Source organism: Salvelinus namaycush, chromosome 1 (assembly GCF_016432855.1).
Source record: "Salvelinus namaycush isolate Seneca chromosome 1, SaNama_1.0, whole genome shotgun sequence".
Taxonomy (NCBI): Eukaryota; Metazoa; Chordata; class Actinopteri; order Salmoniformes; family Salmonidae; genus Salvelinus; species Salvelinus namaycush.
The window spans coordinates 26,715,460-26,736,736 of NC_052307.1; the positions used below are offsets into that span (position 1 = coordinate 26,715,460).

At 44.8% G+C, this 21,277-nt stretch overlaps 1 protein-coding gene across 1 annotated transcript in view; it reads right to left on the minus strand.

Moving 5' to 3' along the window:
• LOC120051201 (tetratricopeptide repeat protein 28-like) overlaps positions 1–21,277 on the minus strand; it is a 370,532-nt gene that overhangs the window by 88,001 nt on the left and 261,254 nt on the right. The window contains exons 2-4 of the mRNA XM_038997941.1: positions 19,921–20,068; positions 13,538–13,810; positions 12,665–12,795 (exon numbers count right to left, since the gene is read on the minus strand). Coding sequence (XP_038853869.1) covers positions 12,665–12,795; positions 13,538–13,810; positions 19,921–20,068 — 552 coding nt within the window. The remainder of the gene's footprint in view (positions 1–12,664; positions 12,796–13,537; positions 13,811–19,920; positions 20,069–21,277) is intronic.

The window sequence follows — 21,277 nt, forward strand, 5'->3', positions numbered from 1 at the left end:
GGTGTGTCAATAGGTTCTTAAGGACTAAAGAAGGATTTTTAAGCCTTGAGACAATTGAGACATGGATTGGGCAAGACAAAATATTTAAGTGTCTTTGAACAGGGTATGGTAGTAGGTGCCAGGCGCACCGATTTGTGTCAAGAACTGCAACGCTGCTGGGTTTGGGTTCTGAGGGCAAAATGGTGGTGGCGGAGGGGTGAAACAAATAATTAAGAAGGTATTCCTAATGTTTGGTATACTCAGTGTACAGTTAACTATAGTATAAACACTGTAGCGAAAAGAAAACTACATTATATACTATAATGTTTTATTATCTTTGACATAGAAGTGGAGGCTTTCTCCTTGAGGAAACCTACTGGAGAAATACTCATTTTGATTTTTCCATAAAAATGTTACATTTTTCCATAACCTGTAGTAAGGTACTGTAGGACTGGAGTCTGAATGGAGAGTTCAGAGCTTCTGCTCTTGTCTAGACAATATGGTCTATACTTGGTATGTAGGTTTCTCACTTATGGGTGGCACAAATTGGGATATGGAGGAGAGGAATGGGAAGGGTATATGCAAATTCGATACTGTAAGTATTTACTTTAGTTTAAAAAAGTGTAGTGATTTTGAGGACATTACTGTAGTATTTACTACAGTGTTTTTTTTTAGGCTAATACTGTAGTATTTACTATAGTATTCTACAGTATACTACTAAAATGTACTATAGAATTCAATAGTAAGTACTGTCGTCTTATATTGTAAACATGTGGCGGTCTATAAACAAAAGCTTCTCGCTAAGTACAAACACACACAAACACACATGCATCTCACTCTCATGGTGACTATGATTTATGATAAGAGAGCCATATCAGTGGCACCATCAGTACGGTGGACATTACTGCTACAAGCACAAAACAGCAATCCAAGGAGTCTACGATCAATGAGTGTGTATGTGCACTTGTGGTGTGCGTGTGTGCGCGTGTGTGTAAATGATCTTCGTAATAGAGTGTGTGTTTGTAAGTGACCAGATTGCTGTGTGAGAGGCAGAGCAGAAGCCATTCCTATATGTTTCCCATCCCCTAATAAAATGCAGTACTTTCATTTCAATCACTTGGGACCTCGTATATTCTCCCCATTTTATTTCCTTTTGTTAGCATTTTCCACACAGGCACACTACACCAAAACATCATCCACGAGAGAGAGCGAGAGAGAGAGAGAGAGCGAGAGAGAGAGCGAGAGAGAGAGAAGGGAGGGTTGGTTTGAATACTGTGCCACAGAGCAAGGAATACTGATGCAGCTGTAGCTGGGGACAAAAACTAAAGAGACGGAAAAAGAGAGGGAGAGAGAGAGAGAGAGAGAGAGAGAGAGAGAGAGAGAGAGAGAGAAAATAAACGAGTTGAAGGAGTTGGTGTGTATACAGTGAGAGCTGTACAGGGTGGTGAAGGCTGCTATAGCCAAATCGTGGAACAGCAATTCCTCTCTTTGTTTTATGTCAGGGAGTCTTGCAAAAGACCATTTCCTCACCCAGCAAAAATGCAGTCTCCCACGTCCCTCAGTGTGCAGCAGCTATATATAATGCACACATCAAACGCTGTGAGCTGCTCTGACCTCTCTTTCTGGTAGCCCTGCGGCTTCTTCATACTACAGGAGTATGTTCCACACAGGACCTATCACACACACACACACACACACACACACACACACACACACACACACACACACACACACACACACACACACACACACACACACACACACACACACACACACACACACACACACACACACACACACACACACACACACACTTCACGTCCACCGATCCTTCTGAATTCCACTAACTCTCTGAGGGGAAACTCATCACATACTAACAGAAAGAGGAGGAGAGCAACAGAGCACTGAGCTTGGAGAAAACCTTGAAGATGTACAGAGAGAGAAGGGGAAGGGGTGGATAGGAGGGATGGCCATTAGCCTATACTGTATCTAGTTTCAGAGAAGAAGGGGGAGCAGAAGAGGAAGTCCACACATATCAGCAGTGAGAAGAGAAACTCCCTCCTTTGTCTGCAGCACAGCTATCTGGACTCTGTCCACCGTGCTGTGTGTTTCTCTAACATATTAACCTTATCAATGGCCCAGCCTGGTCAATTCAAAGCCATTTGAGTGCCTTTATGCATCACTATAGTGAATGTCTCAAAAGGGACCATGGTTGTTGCAGGGCTGGAACCAGTTTTTGGCCACATCTAGAATCGATAACCATTTACACACAGTCACAGTGACTAATCAAGGCCAGTAATTGTTCCAATAAGTACAATCAGGGCAAGACTAGAGCAGTGCCCAGAGGACACGGTTGCTTTTCTGCTTTGGCTGTCCCTGACCTCTGACCCTAGCTCCTAATCACCAATCACCATGCAGCTTTCAGCCTGTATTAACGGACCAAGAATACATACAGAAAGTATTCACACCCTTAGATTTTTTCCCCACATTTTGTTGAGTTACAAAGTGGGATTAAACTGGATTCAATTGTACTTTTTGGTCAACGATCTACACAGAAAACTCTGTAATGTCAATAATATATTTTGATGAGATAAGTCTTCAACCCCCTGAGTTAATACATGTTAGAATCACCTTTGGAAGTGATTACGGCTGTGAGTCTTTCTGGGTAAGTCGTATAAGAGCTTTCCACACCTGGATTGTACAATATTTCCCCATGAATCTTTTCAAAATTCTTCAGGTTCTGTCAAATTGGTTGTTGATCATTGCTAGACCGCCATTTTCAAGTCTGCCGTAGATTTTCAAGCCGATTTAAGGCAAAACTGTAAGGCCAATAAGGACCATTCAACGTCGTCTTGGTAAGCAACTCCAGTGTAGATTTTGCCCTGTTTTAGGTTATATGAAGAGTGGTACTCAGTGACGTGTTGTGTTGGATTTGGCCCAAACATAACACTTTGTATAACACATTTTTTGCAGTATTACTTTAGTGTCTTATTGCAAACAGGATGCATGTTTTGGAATATTTGTATTCTGTACAGGCTTCCTTCTTTTCACTGTCCTTCGTGTTAGTATTGTGGAGTAACTACAATGTTGTTGATCCATCCTCAGTTAGCTCCTATTACAGCCATTAGACTCTTAAAATCTTAAAATCAACATTGGCTGCTGCATTTATGGTTGAATCTGTGCTTGAAATTCACTGCTCGACTGAGGGACCTTCCAGATAATTGTGTGTGTGGGGGGGGTACAGAGATGGGGTAGTCATTTAAAAATCATGTTAAACACCATTATTGCACACATAGAGTCCATACAACTTATTATGTGACTTGTCAAGCACATTTTTACTCCTGAACTTATTAAGGCTTGTCATAACAAAAGGGTATGAATACTTATTGACTCAAGACATTTCAGCTTTTCATTTGTAATTCATTTGTAAACATTTCTAAAAACATAATTCCACTTTGACCTTTTGAGGTTTTGTGTGTAGGCCAGTGACACAACATGCCAATGTTTTATCCATTTTAAATTCAGCCTGTAACACAACCAAATGTGGGAAAAGTCCAAACTGGCAGTTAGGAATATGTTTTATATCTGGTTGGTTAAGAGCAGTAGTAGTGTGCATTACACCTCAGCATCTCCCTTATCACAACAGTGCTGGTGACATGATTAATAGATATAGTCTTGTTTCGCAGGTCAGATCAATTCTCTCCAGTCCAGTGATATGGGTCTCTGTGTTAGTGAGTATCCAAGGAGCCATTTTACACTGCTGGGCTAGAAATAGGTCTTACACTAACTAAATCAAACCTAGCCCTCTCCCCTGAGACAACTATAAAAAGAGTACACACACATCTCTGCACACATACTCACTAACACACATACAGTACACACACATACATACACACTCATATGCTCCCCTCCCTCCCTCCCATTATACCTCCCCCCTCTGTCTCTCTCTCTCTCCCTTTCCCTGTCTCCTCCCCCTCCCCTACTTCTCTCTTCCCCTCTCTCCTCTTTCTCCTTCATTAAAATGGACTTCCTAAAGCCTCCATTCGTCTTGCTGACAGCTCCACTATCGATCGGCCTGGAGCGAGAGGATGCAGTTCCAGGGCTTTAAATGGCTCTTTGGTCAGCCTGGAAGAGGGCTGGACCTTGGCCGGAGGGGGAGAGGGGGCGGGGGAGGGGGGAGGAGGAGTGGAGGGGCGAGCTGGATAAAACAACCGTGTTCCCACATCAGCTATACACCTTAGAGTGGGAGGTCTCCCATCACCCTGTACTCTACTGTAGATACCTGCTTCACGTTGACAGCCCTTAAATCTTATTGTACTGTAGCTGACCACTCAAAATGAACCTGTTGGATCAGCATAAGGTTTGGATATCATGACCGCCCTATACATTTGACATATTGCTGAAGAGGCCAAGAGAGCGAGGGGTGATCACACAGTTAACAAGAATGACTCAGAATCCAGTATGAATCCCTTCAAATCACTGCAGAGGATCAGCTAGGCACAGCGTTGTAGGGCCAGGAGATTAGGAAACCTCTTAGGACTTGTTCCATTGGGTCACAGTGAAGTGGCACCCCTACAAGCCCCTGGCATTCATGCTATAATATGCCCCAAAGAATGTGGGCCCAGAAAGTCTGGCAGACTGTAGAAACTACGCTGAGAACATAAGCAACACATGGGAGAGCAGGTTTCAATTGGCCACGCTGACGCACAATTCATTTCCATCAAACCCATCTGAAGTAACTTTCTGCCGGCTGACCTCTTCAATGGGCCTCCATCTCTTATCGTCAGCTGGTATCGAGGGAAGATGAGTTGGCACTTTCCTTCTTGATCCGTCCCTCCGCGTGACAGCAAATTCCTCTGCCAAGATTGATGATTGGAAGTTTGATTTTCCTAATGATTAAAATATCTGCGGTGCAGTCGCTGCCGTGTCGTGGAAGCCCCACAGAGAGTGAGTTTCATCCCCCTGCCTACAACCCCCCTCCCCCATCACCCTGATGAGCACCACGTGTGTGTCAGGGATTGTCATCTATAATCACAGAGCGCAGAACAACACCGGCAGTCAGCAGGAGGGAGTCTCCCATGACACTGTCTATTTGTTCTCTAATCTGTGCCTCTGAATTGTCATTGATTGCAGCAGCTAGGGAGAGAAAATAGACAAGGTGTAATATTCAAGACAAATTACTCCACTTCCCAGTTGCGAGGAGCAGTTCAATCTACATGAAGCCAGACAGCGCTTAGAGACAGACACTGTTAGAGTGGGCATTAACCAACAGCGCTTTGACCCCCACGTATCGACGCTATGACGCAGCCTCTATGTGTGTACTCAGCTGATATGTGTATCAAACCATTCAAACAGCACGGCTATACACAGTACAGAATCATTTAGTAGTGGAATGCACTGGTGCTTTCTAGGGGGCACCATAACGCAAAGAGAGGCTCCATCACCTGGTGAGAGAAAAGAAAGGGGGAGAGAGACGGAGAGATGGAGACAGGGAGGAAAGGACAGAAAAGGAAATAGAGGGAGGGGGGGATAGGCTGAAGGAGATGTGAGGTAGCATGAGGGAGGGAGTGTGGGAAAGACAAAGGGAGGGTGAAGTAGTGAAGAAAAAGAGGGAACGAGAGGGTACTGGAGGGAGAAGAGAGGACGGGCAGAGGAGAGGGAGGGATGAGGGTGCGGAGAGGCAGAGAGCAGTAGTCGATATAAAGCCACTCATTCATCTCTCTGACAGCACTCCAAGTGCCCCACTGGAGGAGACACTGCTGCGTCACCTACAATGCAGCAAATACAGAGCTGACACACACACACACAACACACAAATACACATGTACAACTCTACACTTTACAGCACACATACACACACACACAGGGCACACACGCTCACACTCACACACAGTACTTTCCAGGGAGCCTGCTCCAAGTCTACGTTCTGGGTCAATAGTACCTTGTGGGGTGGGGCAAAATCAGTAAATACACTTTCACACCGTAACCTGTTCACTCTCACACACAACACAGCCACAGGCCATAACCACACACACACACATACACACACACACACTGCTGATTAGATAAGGCTGTGTGCTGCAACAATAAAACGAAGAGCAATAAATCCCCAGTAGCAGCCTGAAGCTAGATGGTTCATACCAACCTGCCTGCACTGAGGACAACGGGACAAATCACACGACAATCTAACATTCATTCACCTCCACAATCCATACAAACCACATCCCTACAGTCCATTTAGTGACTGCTGTTGTGAGATACTCTACTGTCTGATGCTTTAGGCTTACAGCCTTTATGCTCATCTTTTTGTTTAGCTAATGATCACACCCACAGCCCTGTTTCCCTCTCCTTACTGGTCACGGCCCATTGGCTGTTCTCAGCTGTACATCTTCCATGATTCACGTCTAAGTGCGTCGGTGTAGAGCAGTTCTGACTCACTGGGCCGAGGAGAGGAGAGCAGAGACAGGCTGGCTGTGTGTCATTACAGTACACCAGGATAGATGGACCACATGCAGGCTACAGTGGCTTCAAATACAGTACATTCACCAGGGGCTGAGCCCTAGCACAATGAGACTGGAGGAAACAGACAGACGGACGGGGGGAGCGAGGCATGACAGGGAGAGGAAAGGGACATGGGTGCCAGGCCCTCCCCCTGCCTCCCCCTATTAGAGCAGGCCCCATAAAGGAAGCGGAGGCACCAGGCCCCTAATGATTCCTTAATTATCCCCCTCCTCTGCAGCTGCAGGGCTGACAAACACTGACTAACCCTGACCAACCCTGACCCTGACACCAGGAACACCCACCAGGCCCGCCACGGCACTCCTCCACACGCACCTCCCATTTGCAGGCCCCTCTCTCCTCTCCCCTCTCCTCTCTCCCCTCTCCTCTCCCCTCTCCTCTCTCCTCTCCTCTCCTCTCTCCTCTCTCCTCTCCTTTCTCCCCTCTCCTCTCTTCCCTCTCCTCTCTCCTCTTCCATAACCCTCCCCTAACTTCCCCATTAAGCCAGCTGGACAGTGGGAGGGCCTAGATGATCCATGTCACCTAGAGAGTAATGGGTTAAGTTAGTTTGTAGGAATTCCTTTTAGCAGATCAAGCAAAGGAAAAGACAAAGAGTAGACAAACAGACAGATAGAGGTGGGAGGAGTAGAGATATTCTATAGGGAGAAAGTTAGAAACTGTAGACCCCAATGGAAAAAAAAACATTGCTCTCCCCTACCTAACCTCTATAGCTGTGTTTATGATTTCCATTGCCGTTGGGGGAGCCAGCAGCAAAGCTGCAGCATAATCTCCTTTTAACATCACAGGGTAACGTAATTACAGAGTGTACCATCGCCAGCTCGCCTCAGTTTCTCCTAAATACTCACACCCCAAATTAGGGGTTACCTCGCTCAAGCCAACACTACTATTTAAGACTAGGACGTCACATGCAAAGGAGAGGAGAGGAGAGGAGAGGAGAGGAGAGGAGAGGAGAGGAGAGGAGAGGAGAGGAGAGGAGAGGAGAGGAGAGGAGAGGAGAGGAGAGGAGAGGAGAGGAGAGGAGAGGAGAGGAGAGGAGAGGAGAGGAGAGGAGAGGAGAGGAGAGTTTTACCATCAGAGTGTGTCAGGAGAATAACACGAAGGGAGAATAACATGAAGCTGTTCAGTTAGACAGTTGCTAAGAAGAGACAGAGTAGACAAGGTGGGGCCACATTAACCTACTGTATGGAAGGACTTGGCAGGGCCACATATGGCTGGATAGAGGAGAGAGTGTGTTTATGTTATATCTCCAGAATACCTGACAGCTGAAAGTCTGCTAAAGATATTTCCAAAGGCTGCAAGTTAAGAAAAACACAAACTCTGTGGTCAGTGTGACCTCACTGCACTAGAGCTCAGAGCGAGTCACGGTCGCAGATGACAAAACGCTGCACTCCAGGAGCCATTCCCAGGTTCCCCCTCTCCTCTCACAGAGAACACTAGCAGCTTTTAAACCGCCCATCCCACTCTCTGTTTCCTTCCATTTCTCTGCCCCTCTCTAACACAACCACACAGTACATCCACAAAGCCAATTATACCATAATTCCCTTCAAGATTTTCCATCTTTAAGAGCAGTAATCATTTGAACCATAGGAAAGCTGTACAAGCTTGCAGAAAACAGGGACTTTGGTCACAATCATACAGTAGAGTAAGTGGAAAGTGAATAAGTCATAATGGCCGGCACAGTGGTCAGAAGCATTATGTATGATTAAGGCCAGTGACCAGGTAGTAGACATGAGGGGTGGTCGGTGGCAGCAGCAGCGTCCGGTCAGGGCAAAGCATTAGCAGATGAAAGAGAGGTGCACTACTCCTCTACTGATAAAAACAGGATCCAATTACTGCTCGTGATTTATGGAGAATGTTCTCAGGAACATCTCTGTCTTCTGTCTCTCTCTGCTGCTCCATCACAGCCACAGCCAGGCCAGGCTGCACGACACTGCATTGTACTGGGTAAAGGCTAGTAGTAGTAGTACTATAGCAATACTGGAGTAATACAGTAGAATAGCAGTATAATGTGTATGTGAGAAAACCACCTACTCTGGGGAACACTACCTGCACTGGGGTAAGGTAAAGAGTATAATTACTAATACAATACTTACTCGGAGGGCTATGTGTTTCAAAATACAGAAATCTTCCACGTATGATGCTCATACTGTATGATGTAAAATGCATCATATGTGGATGATTTCTGTATTCTGAAAGTTACATATCGTGAAAACTTGATTGCTGACATGCAAAACATGTTGAGACTATATCAACAATGGACTAATGAAACAAATACCAAAAGATAGTTTTTGGGGTGGAGTTGTCCTTTGAAGCTAAGCTCCGCGATAGGCGAAACAGCATCATTGGCCGCCACAGGCGCATTTGTTATAGTTCTTGTTTGAAGGAAATCAGCATCCAGCATCGTGGTGAAAAATGTTTTGGGTACATACTTTGCTGTTCTATCGCACGTGCAATGACGTCTGAGGGGAAGAAATGTGTTTTTTATTGTAATATTGACGTGGCAGTTTCACCGTTATGGATTGCAGCTTTAAATACACCTCACCCTAACACTACTGTATCTTGACCTGTGTGCATGACAGGCATAGGTCTAGGCCTACTGATGGCTGTGGTCTCATACCGACACCTCTGTGTCTATATATCTGGAGATATTTGTCTGAGAAATGTGAGGGGGCCTCTGGCCGTTAGCTGTAGCTTTGCCCTTCGCCTTTTAAACCACCCATCCCATTCTCTCTTTCCTTTCATTTCTCTCCCCCTCTCTAACACAACCCCACAGTACATCCACATACCACAATTCCCTTCAAGATTTCCCATCTTTCCCATCTTTAAGAGCAGTAAACTGGAGTGATTAAACGTCTCCTGATATCTGGGAAAACAAACAGTTGAAGCGGCCGGGGAGGGGCTGGCGGGGAGGATAAGAGACTGGGGAAGCAGGGAGGGATAGGGGAAGCAGGAGGGTACGGGGGGAAGCAGGGAGGGATGGGGAAGCAGGGAGGGATGGGGGGAAGCAGGGGTGTACGGGGGAAGCAGGGGCATTCTTCTCTCTGAGCTGGGTGATGGGAACTGTGCAAGAACAAATTCCTGTCACCCCCCACAAACACCACAGAGGTCAGGTAAGGTCAGAGGTCAGAAAGAGAGAGAAAAAAAGACAGAGACCGACAGAGAGAAAGGAACTTGCCCATTATCTCACTCTCTGGCCCTCCCTCCTCCTCCTCCGTTTACCTTCCCTCATGCTCTACCTCTATTTTTTTCTTCCTCCCTCATCTGTTGTTTTTTTCTTCCTCCCTCATCTGTTGTTTTTTTCTCTCTCCCTCATCTGTTGTTTTTTTCTTTCTCCCTCATCTGTTGTTTTTTTCTTCCTCCCTCATCTGTTGTTTTTTTCTTCCTCCCTCATCTGTTGTTTTTTTCTCTCTCCCTTATCTGTTGTTTTTTTCTTCCTCCCTCATCTGTTGTTTTTTTCTCTCTCCCTCATCTGTTGTTTTTTTCTCTCTCCCTCATCTGTTGTTTTTTTCTTCCTCCCTCATCTGTTGTTTTTTTCTTCCTCCCTCATCTGTTGTTTTTTTCTCCCTCCCTCATCTGTTGTTTTTTTCTCTCTCCCTCATCTGTTGTTTTTTTCTCCCTCCCTCAACTGTTGTTTTTTTCTCCCTCCCTCATCTGTTGTTTTTTTTCTCTCTCCCTCATCTGTTATTTTTTTCTCTCTCCTCATCTGTTGTTTTTTTCTTCCTCGCTCATCTGTTGTTTTTTTCTCTCTCCCTCATCTGTTGTTTTTTTCTCTCTCCTCATCTGTTGTTTTTTTCTTCCTCGCTCATCTGTTGTTTTTTTCTCCCTCCCTCATCTGTTGTTTTTTCTCTCTCCCTCATCTGTTGTTTTTTTCTCTCTCCTCATCTGTTGTTTTTTTCTTCCTCCCTCATCTGTTGTTTTTTTCTTCCTCCCTCATCTGTTGTTTTTTTCTCTCTCCCTCATCTGTTGTTTTTTTCTTTCTCCCTCATCTGTTGTTTTTTTCTTCCTCCCTCATCTGTTGTTTTTTTCTCCCTCCCTCATCTGTTGTTTTTTTCTCTCTCCCTTATCTGTTGTTTTTTTCTTCCTCCCTCATCTGTTGTTTTTTTCTCTCTCCCTCTGTTGTTTTTTTCTCCCTCCCTCATCTGTTGTTTTTTCCTCTCTCCCTCATCTGTTGTTTTTTTCTTCCTCCCTCATCTGTTGTTTTTTTCTCTCTCCCTCATCTGTTGTTTTTTTCTCCCTCCCTCATCTGTTGTTTTTTTCTCCCTCCCTCAACTGTTGTTTTTTTCTCCCTCCCTCATCTGTTGTTTTTTTTCTCTCTCCCTCATCTGTTATTTTTTTCTCTCTCCTCATCTGTTGTTTTTTTCTTCCTCGCTCATCTGTTGTTTTTTTCTCTCTCCCTCATCTGTTGTTTTTTTCTCTCTCCTCATCTGTTGTTTTTTTCTTCCTCGCTCATCTGTTGTTTTTTTCTCCCTCCCTCATCTGTTGTTTTTTTCTCTCTCCCTCATCTGTTGTTTTTTTCTCTCTCCTCATCTGTTGTTTTTTCTTCCTCGCTCATCTGTTGTTTTTTTCTCTCTCCCTCATCTGTTGTTTTTTTCTTCCTCGCTCATCTGTTGTTTTTTTCTCCCTCCCTCATCTGTTGTTTTTTCTCTCTCCCTCATCTGTTGTTTTTTTCTCTCTCCTCATCTGTTGTTTTTTTCTTCCTCCCTCATCTGTTGTTTTTTTCTTCCTCCCTCATCTGTTGTTTTTTTCTCCCTCCCTCATCTGTTGTTTTTTTCTCTCTCCCTCATCTGTTGTTTTTTTCTCCCTCCCTCAACTGTTGTTTTTTTCTCCCTCCCTCATCTGTTGTTTTTTTTCTCTCTCCCTCATCTGTTATTTTTTTCTCTCTCCTCATCTGTTGTTTTTTTCTTCCTCGCTCATCTGTTGTTTTTTTCTCCCTCCCTCATCTGTTGTTTTTTTCTCTCTCCCTCATCTGTTGTTTTTTTCTCTCTCCTCATCTGTTGTTTTTTCTTCCTCGCTCATCTGTTGTTTTTTTCTCTCTCCCTCATCTGTTGTTTTTTTCTTCCTCGCTCATCTGTTGTTTTTTTCTCCCTCCCTCATCTGTTGTTTTTTCTCTCTCCCTCATCTGTTGTTTTTTTCTCTCTCCTCATCTGTTGTTTTTTTCTTCCTCGCTCATCTGTTGTTTTTTTCTCTCTCCTCATCTGTTGTTTTTTTCTTCCTCCCTCATCTGTTGTTTTTTCTCTCTCCCTCATCTGTTGTTTTTTTCTCTCTCCCTCATCTGTTGTTTTTTTCTCCCTCCCTCATCTGTTGTTTTTTTCTCCCTCCCTCATCTGTTGTTTTTTTCTCTCTCCCTCATCTGTTGTTTTTTTCTTCCTCGCTCATCTGTTGTTTTTTCCTCTCTCCCTCATCTGTTGTTTTTTTCTTCCTCGCTCATCTGTTGTTTTTTTCTCTCTCCTCATCTGTTGTTTTTTTCTTCCTCGCTCATCTGTTGTTTTTTTCTCTCTCCCTCATCTGTTGTTTTTTTCTCTCTCCCTCATCTGTTGTTTTTTTCTCCCTCCCTCATCTGTTGTTTTTTTCTCTCTCGTCCTTCTGTTTTTGTCTTTCTCCCTCTATTTCATATCCAAACAGCTTAATCTGTGCAAATTACATTCCTTAAGTAGCATACGTTGCCAAAACCCCAGTTTTACTGAAACATGAACAGGATAAATATATGCATAATATCTGCATAAATGTTTTGCATTGATAACAAGGAGCACACGCTGTTACTTAAGGCCCTCCCATTGGTCTCTCCACCTCTCTCCCTCGCTTCGTCACCTTCATTTGTTCTCCTAACCCACTTTCCACCCCTCTCTCTCTATCTGACGGGAGAACCAGCAGCAGAGCATTCCTGCCTTTCAGTCTTACCCTTGATTCACCCTCTGAACAACCAAGACAGAGGAGAGGAAAGCTGCAGGACACACCACTATTACAACCACTAACGGAAGCAGAGAAAAGACACCAGCCATCCATTCCCCACATGCCCTCACCCCTCCTTCTATAGCAGAAGATAACCTAAAACTACATGATAGATTTACCTTACATACTACCACCTGGAAAAGATCAGCAAAAACTCCCAGGTGTATTAGGTAGAGGACACAGTGAGTTGTGGGCCCTGTGTGTCTCAGTCTCTTACCTCCCTGTCCTTGAGCTTCATGGCCAGGACCAGCTGGTGGCGATGGTTAGTCAGGGCCTCGCGGTAGTTCCCTTTGGAGAAGAATGCTGAGCCCAGGTTACCATGGGCACGACATTCACCTGTTTGGTCACCTGGAGATGAGGAGAGCAGAGAGAAGAGAGGACAAGTAAGGGAAGGTCACTCCAGGACAGGATAGAACAGGACAGAAAACAATGTACTCTATACAATTAATCTGGGATCATAATCAATACCTTTTAACTTTCAATACAATCATCTGTATCCTTGTTTGTTTACCACTCAGGTTATGTACAGTACAACCGGAAAGTCACAACTAAATGTGCTGTCATTCAGTGTAGGGTGGGTCTTCACAGGGCAGTCCCGGTCCTCTACCATCTTAGAGCAGTGATGCAGTGATGCGATGGAGCTCCTTGACACTGACATCCCATTATGTCCTTAAATGGAGCGCTGGGCATTCTAAGCTGCTGTACAGACAAAGCTCCACAGTAGAGAGAGCAGCTAACTGACTGACAGACAGACTGCAGGTCGACCTGCTAGACCTGATCTCCAGGCCCCAGTGGGGTGAGGGAGAGGCCTTATTATATCTGACAGACAGGCCCCCCAGACTGGGCCAGAGCCAGGCTCTCTACCTGATAACCACAGCGCTCTGCTCCACTCCAGACCCTTCTCATGCTGCTCTGCTCTGCCCACTCATGTGTCAAACTGTGTGGGGCCAGGAGAGTCCAGCCAATCTGGGCTGCCTCACACACACACAGTAACTCAGGGACAGATATACTGTAGTTAGAGACACCCACATACACACAGATAAGAACAGACATACACACACATATAAACACACACACTCTTGTCTCTTACCTAGTGTTTTGGAGACCTCCAGGTCTTGCTGCATGTATCCGGTGCTCTTCTCGGTATTGCCCAGGGACCAGTGGGCACTGCTGAGGGCTGAGAAGACGGAGCCGCGCAGCTTGAGGCTGCAGGTGCCGATCTTTAATGCGGACTCCAGTACCACCACGGAGGCGGTATGGTGGGCCGCTGTCAGCAGCTCTTGACCAATCACTGACACCACCACAAACGGACTCTTGTCCAGTTTCATCTTCTGCAGCTGCTGGTAGGTGGGTTCCAGTGACTCTGTGTGGAGGGAGGGGGGGGGGGGGGGGTCATGATGAGAAGAACTGGATTCATTCAGATAGCTTTTTTGCATTCCTTTCAGTTTCATGGACTACACAATGTGCTCCATAGCTCACCAACAATGACTGTATGCAGCTTCGGTAAATTACTGCACATTAGCCATGTTGATTTGTTCACCTGAATATGTTGCAAGATGAAAAATCTCAATAGCTCCATCTAAACTCATCCCAGTCCTAGTGCATCTAGTGTGTTTCAGGGAGAGCAATCAATGTGTCTTTTATCGAGCTTGTCTGACTGATGGCCTTAGAACATAGATTTCACTGACAACATCACAACAAGACAAGCAAATGAATACACCATTGACAGGTTTAACTACTAAAGACAATTTAATCTCGGGAAAATTCAAACACCACTATATAAAAACGTTGTGTTCACACATCCTCTGACAGCTCTGCTGCGAGGCAGCAGAGTGAAATTATACTGCTTTGAAATGATATTGCAGTTTGAGAGAGAAGAGAAGCCTGAGTGGGTTTTGAGGGCTGCTGAGTGTTAAAAGTGATGGCGAACATGCTGCTGGTAACTCAGGGGACAGAGGCAGAGGGATGCGGAGAGGAGACACACGAGGTGACCTCTGGGAAGGCTGAAAATGCACACAATGACATAAATCAATGGTGGGCCACGCAGGCTTTTGGGATCCACAGCCCCTCTAGTTTACTGAGCCAGCCAGACAGACAGACAGACAGCCAGCCAGCCCGCTGGCAGACTACAGCCTTGGCAGCAGACTGGGGCTGACAAGGAGGGGGATGGGAACAGGGGTGACATCTTATGTATGTGTGTGCGTGTACTGTATGTGTGAGTGTGTGTACTGTATGTGTGAGTGTGTGTACTGTATGTGTGAGTGTGTATACTGTATACTGTATGTGAGTGCAAGTGTGTGTACATGAAGGGGGATGGGGAATAACTATACTCGTGCCCCTTGTGCAAATATTTTTAGCAGTGTTGCAGAGGTCAACTCCTCTCCCACAGAGGTTTTTCTGTAGTACTGTACCTGCACAAGGCAGATCATGACTGCAGTCAGGTGTACTATACACCTGTTACTATATCAGTAATACCCATGCACTTAAAGACCATGACACTCATTGGACAAATAACAAAATACACATGAACACTACCTGAATAGCCTGGTACCAAGCCACCCACTTGGAATCTAATATTCACCACACACAATATCAAACACATCTCCAGGCTCCACACAAGCCCTCAAAAATAGAATTGATGATGCTCTTTCAAGAGCATCACTCGTTTTCCAGCGGTTCGGAGAATGTAGCGCTGGCAGAGGCGGCGTGTGCATATCATATGCATTCATAGCTGGTAATTGCATTTAAAGTGACACACAGAGTGGTGTCATAAATCAAACATTGAAATACCAGTAAAAAGTGTCATGGCTGCTGGATCCATAAACAGGTAGTTAGGGCAACGTCAGTGCTGCACTGCAGTGTCTCACACACATCAGGGGGTAGGGCAGGAACACACACACGCACGCACGCACGCACGCACGCACGCACGCACGCACGCACGCACGCACGCACGCACGCACGCACGCACGCACGCACGCACGCACGCACGCACGCACGCACGCACGCACACACACACACACACACACACACACACACACACACACACACACACACACACACACACACACACACACACACACACACACACACAGTTTATTAGGTACAGCCATCTAGTACCGTTGACACCAGACAGGATGGGGCAATGGACTCATGCTGCTTACGCCAAACCCTGACTCTGCCAGCAGCCATGAGATCAGCACGATGAAACAGGAACCGTGATTCCTCGGACAAGGCAATGTTTTTCCACTCCTCAATTGTCCAGTGTTGGTGATGGCGTGCCCACTGGAGCTGCTTCTTCCTGTCTTTAGCTGATAGGAGTGGTGTGGTGGTCTGCTGCAATAGCCCATCCGGATCCGAGTTGTGCATTCTGAGATGCCGTTCTGCACACCACTGTTGTACTGCTCCGGTATTTGCCTGTTTGTGGCCCGCCTGTTATTTTGCACGATTCTTTCCATTCTCCTTCGACCTCTCACCAACGGACTGCTGCTGACTGGATGTTTTAGGTTTGTTGCACCATTCTCTGTAAACCCTAGACACTGTCGTGCGTGAAAAGCCCAGGAGCCCGGCCGTTTCTGAGATACTGGAACCGGCGAGCCTGGCACCGACGATCATACCACGCTCAACGTCACTTATGCCACTTGTTTTGCCCCATTTAACATTCAATCAAACAGTTCATGAACGCCTCGACGCCTCGATGCATATTGGGGTGAATGTGACACGTCATGCATTTTTGACGAAGTCTATTGTTATTATGTTCTAGAAAGTTGATTTCTTGTTATTTAATCATCAAACCACACATTTTTGAAGATGACGGTATATGGAAGGTCTGTATGTTTTCTCTTCAGTATAGCAAGCCATGGCCATGTGACTCACTATCTGTAGGAGCGAACCATTTTCGTGAATGGGGTGATGTACCTAATAAACTGGCCACTGAATGTATATAAAACACACACATACAGTGCTGGAAAAAGTACCCAATTGTCATACTTGAGTAAAAGTAAAGATACAATACCTTAATTGAAAATGTCTCAAGTAAAAGTCACCCAGTAAAATACTACTTGAGTAAAACTCTAAAAGAATTTGGTTTTAAATATACTTAAGTATCAAAAGTAAATGTAATTGCTAAAATATAATAAAGTATAAAAAGTAAAAGTATAAATAATAAAAAATTCCTTATAATAATCAAACCAGACTGCACCATGTTCTGTTTTTATTTTATCTACGGATAGCCAGGTGCACACTCCAACACTCAGACATCATTTACAAATGAAGCATGTGTGTTTAGTGAGTCCACCAGATCAGAGGCAGTAGGGATGACTGGGAATGTTCTCTTGATGAGTGTGTGAATGGACCATTAAAAGTAAAAGTTGTCAAAAATATAAATAGTAAAGTACAGATACCCCCAAAAACTACTTAAGTAGTACTTTAAAGTATTTTTACTTAAGTACTTTACACCACTGCACACATACTGTACACACTGCCTGGGAAGCCATGCTGAAAAGTAATGAGAACCCTCTGTTTGTCTCTCTCTCTCTCTCTCTCTCTCTCTCTCTCTCTCTCTCTCTCTCTCTCTCTCTCTCTCTCTCTCTCTCTCTCTCTCTCTCTCTCTCTCTCTCTCTCTCTCTCTCTCTCTCTCTCTCTCTCTCTCTCTCTCTCTCTCTCTCTCTCTCTCTAAAACTCAGTTTTTCTTTCTTTCTCAACCGGTCATTTTAGAAACATAGAGTAAATATCATCTACATTCAATATGTACTAGCTGTATGCACATGTACACAAACAGATACAGTACATTCATATATAGTTCCTTCTCCTCCTCTCAGGCTTGGCCTCATATAGAGGAGGCTTGGCCTCAGCCTGGGTCTGGTATACGGTAGGCTTTGACAGCCTTTACCATTTCCCCTGGGCGGCTGGTGACAATAACAAACCCATGTAGTGTACATTCATTCTCCCCTGCCTTTGAATACAACTATGACTCATTTCACCTTCCCATTTCACGAGCCATGGCCACCACCCATTCTGCTCTATGGGAGGGAGGGCCTGACACCCTCCTGTACTTCTGTTTGTGTCTGCATCTCCATAATCTAAAACAGTATATATATATACTATATATTACATGTATACTACTTTTCTACAACAATGTTCTACTTCTGTAGTATATTTCTGTATCTGCTTCACTCCTTCTAAGATGACATAATATGAATAGTGTGATCTATTGGTAACAATTGATTGGAAAAATGCATAATAATTATGGTGACATTGTTTCCCCTCCAATGCTCAGAGAACTTCAGAGCTGGTTCAAGATCATGGGAGAAACAGAGACAGAACAGAACCAAGCCCATCTGTGCTCAACACTGGCTACTGCCTGGGCCTGGTTTCCCCTCTTTAATTTCACTCAATGATATTCAATGTGGGAAAAAAACATGCATCAAAACCTTGATATCTGAGCAGTTGGAAGCTGACATAATGATCATAGGCGGAAGAGAAGAGAGACAGAGACGGAGAGGGTTCTGAGAGCACTTTTCCCTCCTTTGAGAGCTTTGTTGTGAGAAGCACAAAGGAGGACAGTACAGTAGGAGTCACATGAGAGCACTGTCTGCTGCTCAGCTCTGGACTCATGGAAAATCTCTTTTATGCATTGTGTGGGGGGAAAAGTTGGGCAAAGCCACAATAACACTGCAATGCTAAAGAAAAAAGTAAACACAAATAGTGGTGATAAAGTGAGCTTCAGGGGAATTATACACACTGTTGGTCTCCTTGAAGACAAGGGCCTTGAATATGTTTTCTTGCTTTAATTATTTGTGTTCTTCGTTCAATGTTTGCATACGCACACCTTTATCTGTGTCGCTATGCCCAATGACAGAATAAAAACCAAACACGTAGGGAAAAAAACATTCAAGTGAATTTGGAGCGTAAATTGATGTCTGTGTGGATGTCCTTAAGGCAGGTTAAGTGAGACGTAAAACAGCACGTTGCTACTCAACTGCTACTAGTTGATGTCTATCATCAGTAAAGAGAGTCATCTTCCTTATTATACCTTACTACACTCTGAATTCAACAGGGTGGACAAAGAGTTTAGTTCATTTAGTAAGACCCTGGCAACACCAAACTCCAAGCGAGGGGGAAATTAAATGGGTGGGTTTGGTAATACCCAGGTAATCCTGGAAGGGGTGTTACTCCACCGATAAGAGGGCCTGGCAGGAAAACAGCCATCTTTGACTTCTGCGAGAGAAAGCAACGCTCTCATTCCTTTCCCTTATCACATGGCTTTGGCTGCGTGACACTGATTATCCTCCCTGTTTGCTGGCGTAACGCTGATTATCCTACCCCTGTGTCAGGAGCCAATCTGAGAGGATCATTGCTCTTAATCCCCCGACATAGCCCCCCCCCTCCAACACACCTTGGACTGTCTCCCTCCCTCCGTCGCTAGCTGCTTCATTCCCTGGCACCACGGGAAACGTGGTAAACAATTAATAGATTGAAAAAAATAGTTTATCCTCTCCTACTGAGAGAGGCCCAGCCAGGTCCACAGTGTTTGGTGTTTGGTGCTGGGCCCACTCCCAAGCCCTTTTACTGTTACGCTTCCAGTGACAAGGCTTATGTAATCAATGTACCTCAGATGAGCTCTTCACTCTTTGCTTGCGTTTTTTCCATGTATTCAGATACAGCCTTTTGCTAACAGGGATTGAGAGAGGCGCTCCAAGCAGCCTAAATCCCAATGACTCCTCTCTGAACAGAACAGAAAAGAACAGAACAAAGCCATGCGGATCCACTGATCTGCCTGTGCAGGCCAGTAAAACATTGAACTGTTACAACAGGCTTGTATTTATTCATGTGTATAGTATATGAGGAGTTTGGTGGTTTTGGTGATGACAAAGAGAGAGCACAGGATGACTCGGAGTCTCTGTTGGAGTTAGGATAGCAGCTTATTAAATCCTCTGCAGCGGTCAGTTGCACTAGTGAAATGGATTCCAGTTTTGTTTGGAGGAAGGCCCCATGCGTCTGGCCCCGACAGGGGGCCTCAAAGGGCCAGGTTGTTGCAGCTTCCTGATATATCACACACATCATGGAGCAGGGAAGTCACAATTTACTGAAAGCCCTGGCCTGGATACTAAGCTACTTATACGTCCACTTTGGCTTTGGAAAATAGGCTTCAAAAGGGGTATTGTTGGAAGCTTATTATTATGATAAAGCTGTATCTTTCTGATCAGCGTGACTGGCAACACATTTATCAGGTAGTTAGAGTATGTGAAACAGTCCTGTCAGTCAAGGGGACTCCTTCACAAATACACTGAGATGGACAGACAAGCAGACAGTCTGCCAAGCAAATACAGATGGATATAAAGATATGCAGTAGTCACTCCGACAGACTGCTAGAGTCACACTGACACATTTATTGACTGACAGAAGGAGGAAGATTAGCGCCAGTTAGAAAGGCAGAGAGGAGAACATAGACATACAGTATGAGAGACACGTTACCTCGTAGTGGGGACTTCATGGCAGCCTCCACCATGCCCACCAATAGCTGCAGGCTCTTGGGGTCTTGGGCCAGCCCCGAGGCAAAGGCGGCCAGAGCGTCGGCATGGCGACCAAGGTACTGAAGGGCAACACCCTGTCGGAAGTATGCCTGTAGAGAGACAGAGAGAGAGACAGAGAGAGAGCGAGAGCGAGAGAGAGAGAGAGAGACGTCAGTAATGTAGTCTAGCCCTACAGCATGGGGTTACACACAAACACATTACCAGACACTCATTTAACGCCATTTGCATTTTTTCAACATAAGCTGTTTTTAGAGTACATGACTCTACTCTCCTTTGTATTCCCATAATAGAGGGATCGTTGTGTGTTCCTATACTTGTTAATTGGATAATACGTTTTACATAAATGCACATGATACACAGTCATCGGTTGCATTTCTCAAGAGCGTGGCATTATTTTCTAGTCACACAAATTGTTTATTTTTTGTTTGCAGTGGGAATCGTTAGCACACAAGTGTGGAGTATAGGGATTTCTCTTATATTCTGTTGAAAGAATTTAGAGAGTTAGAGAGAGCTAGTCTACACAACAGAGATGCTCTGTAGCATCATAAAAGGACACATAAATACTCCAGACACTCTATTTTTCACAGCGTTGCTATAATGACATAAACCCCCACCCTGAATCTGCCATGGACTATTTCTATCCATCTGGGCTTTTCAATAGTTTGGAGCCTTGAAGTAGAAAAAACTGTTTGACTTTCTCTTCTTCCACCAGTCTGTTCCCACTGCTCACAGACAGCCAGTCACATGGTGGTTGAAGTGTGATTTATTTAACACCAGTGAGAGGCACAGACCATGTGACCAAAATCAGTCCATTACCCAAAACCCCAATATGTTGATGACAGCAGCATCTCCCTTGTCTATGTGTAGCCTGTAGAGCAGTGGTGGAAAAAGTACTCAATTGTCATACTTGAGTAAATGTAAAGATACCTTAATAGAAAATGACTCAAGTAAAAGTGAAAGTCACCCAGTAAAATACTACTTGAGTAAAAGTCTAAAAGTATTTGGTTTTAAATATACTTCGGTATCAAAAGTAAATGGAATTGCTCAAATGTACTTAAGAATCAAAAGAAAAAGTAAAAGTATAAACCATTTCAAATTCCCTGTATTAAGCAAACCAGACGGCACAATGTTCTTGTTTTCTTTTATTGCTGGATAGCCAGGGGCACACTCCAACACTCAGACATCATTTACAAACAAAGCATTTGTGTTTAGTGAGTCCGTCAGATCAGAGGCAGTAGGGATGAACAGGGATGTTTCCTAGCCTGTCTGTCTGTCTGATCTGAAACAAATAACAGTAC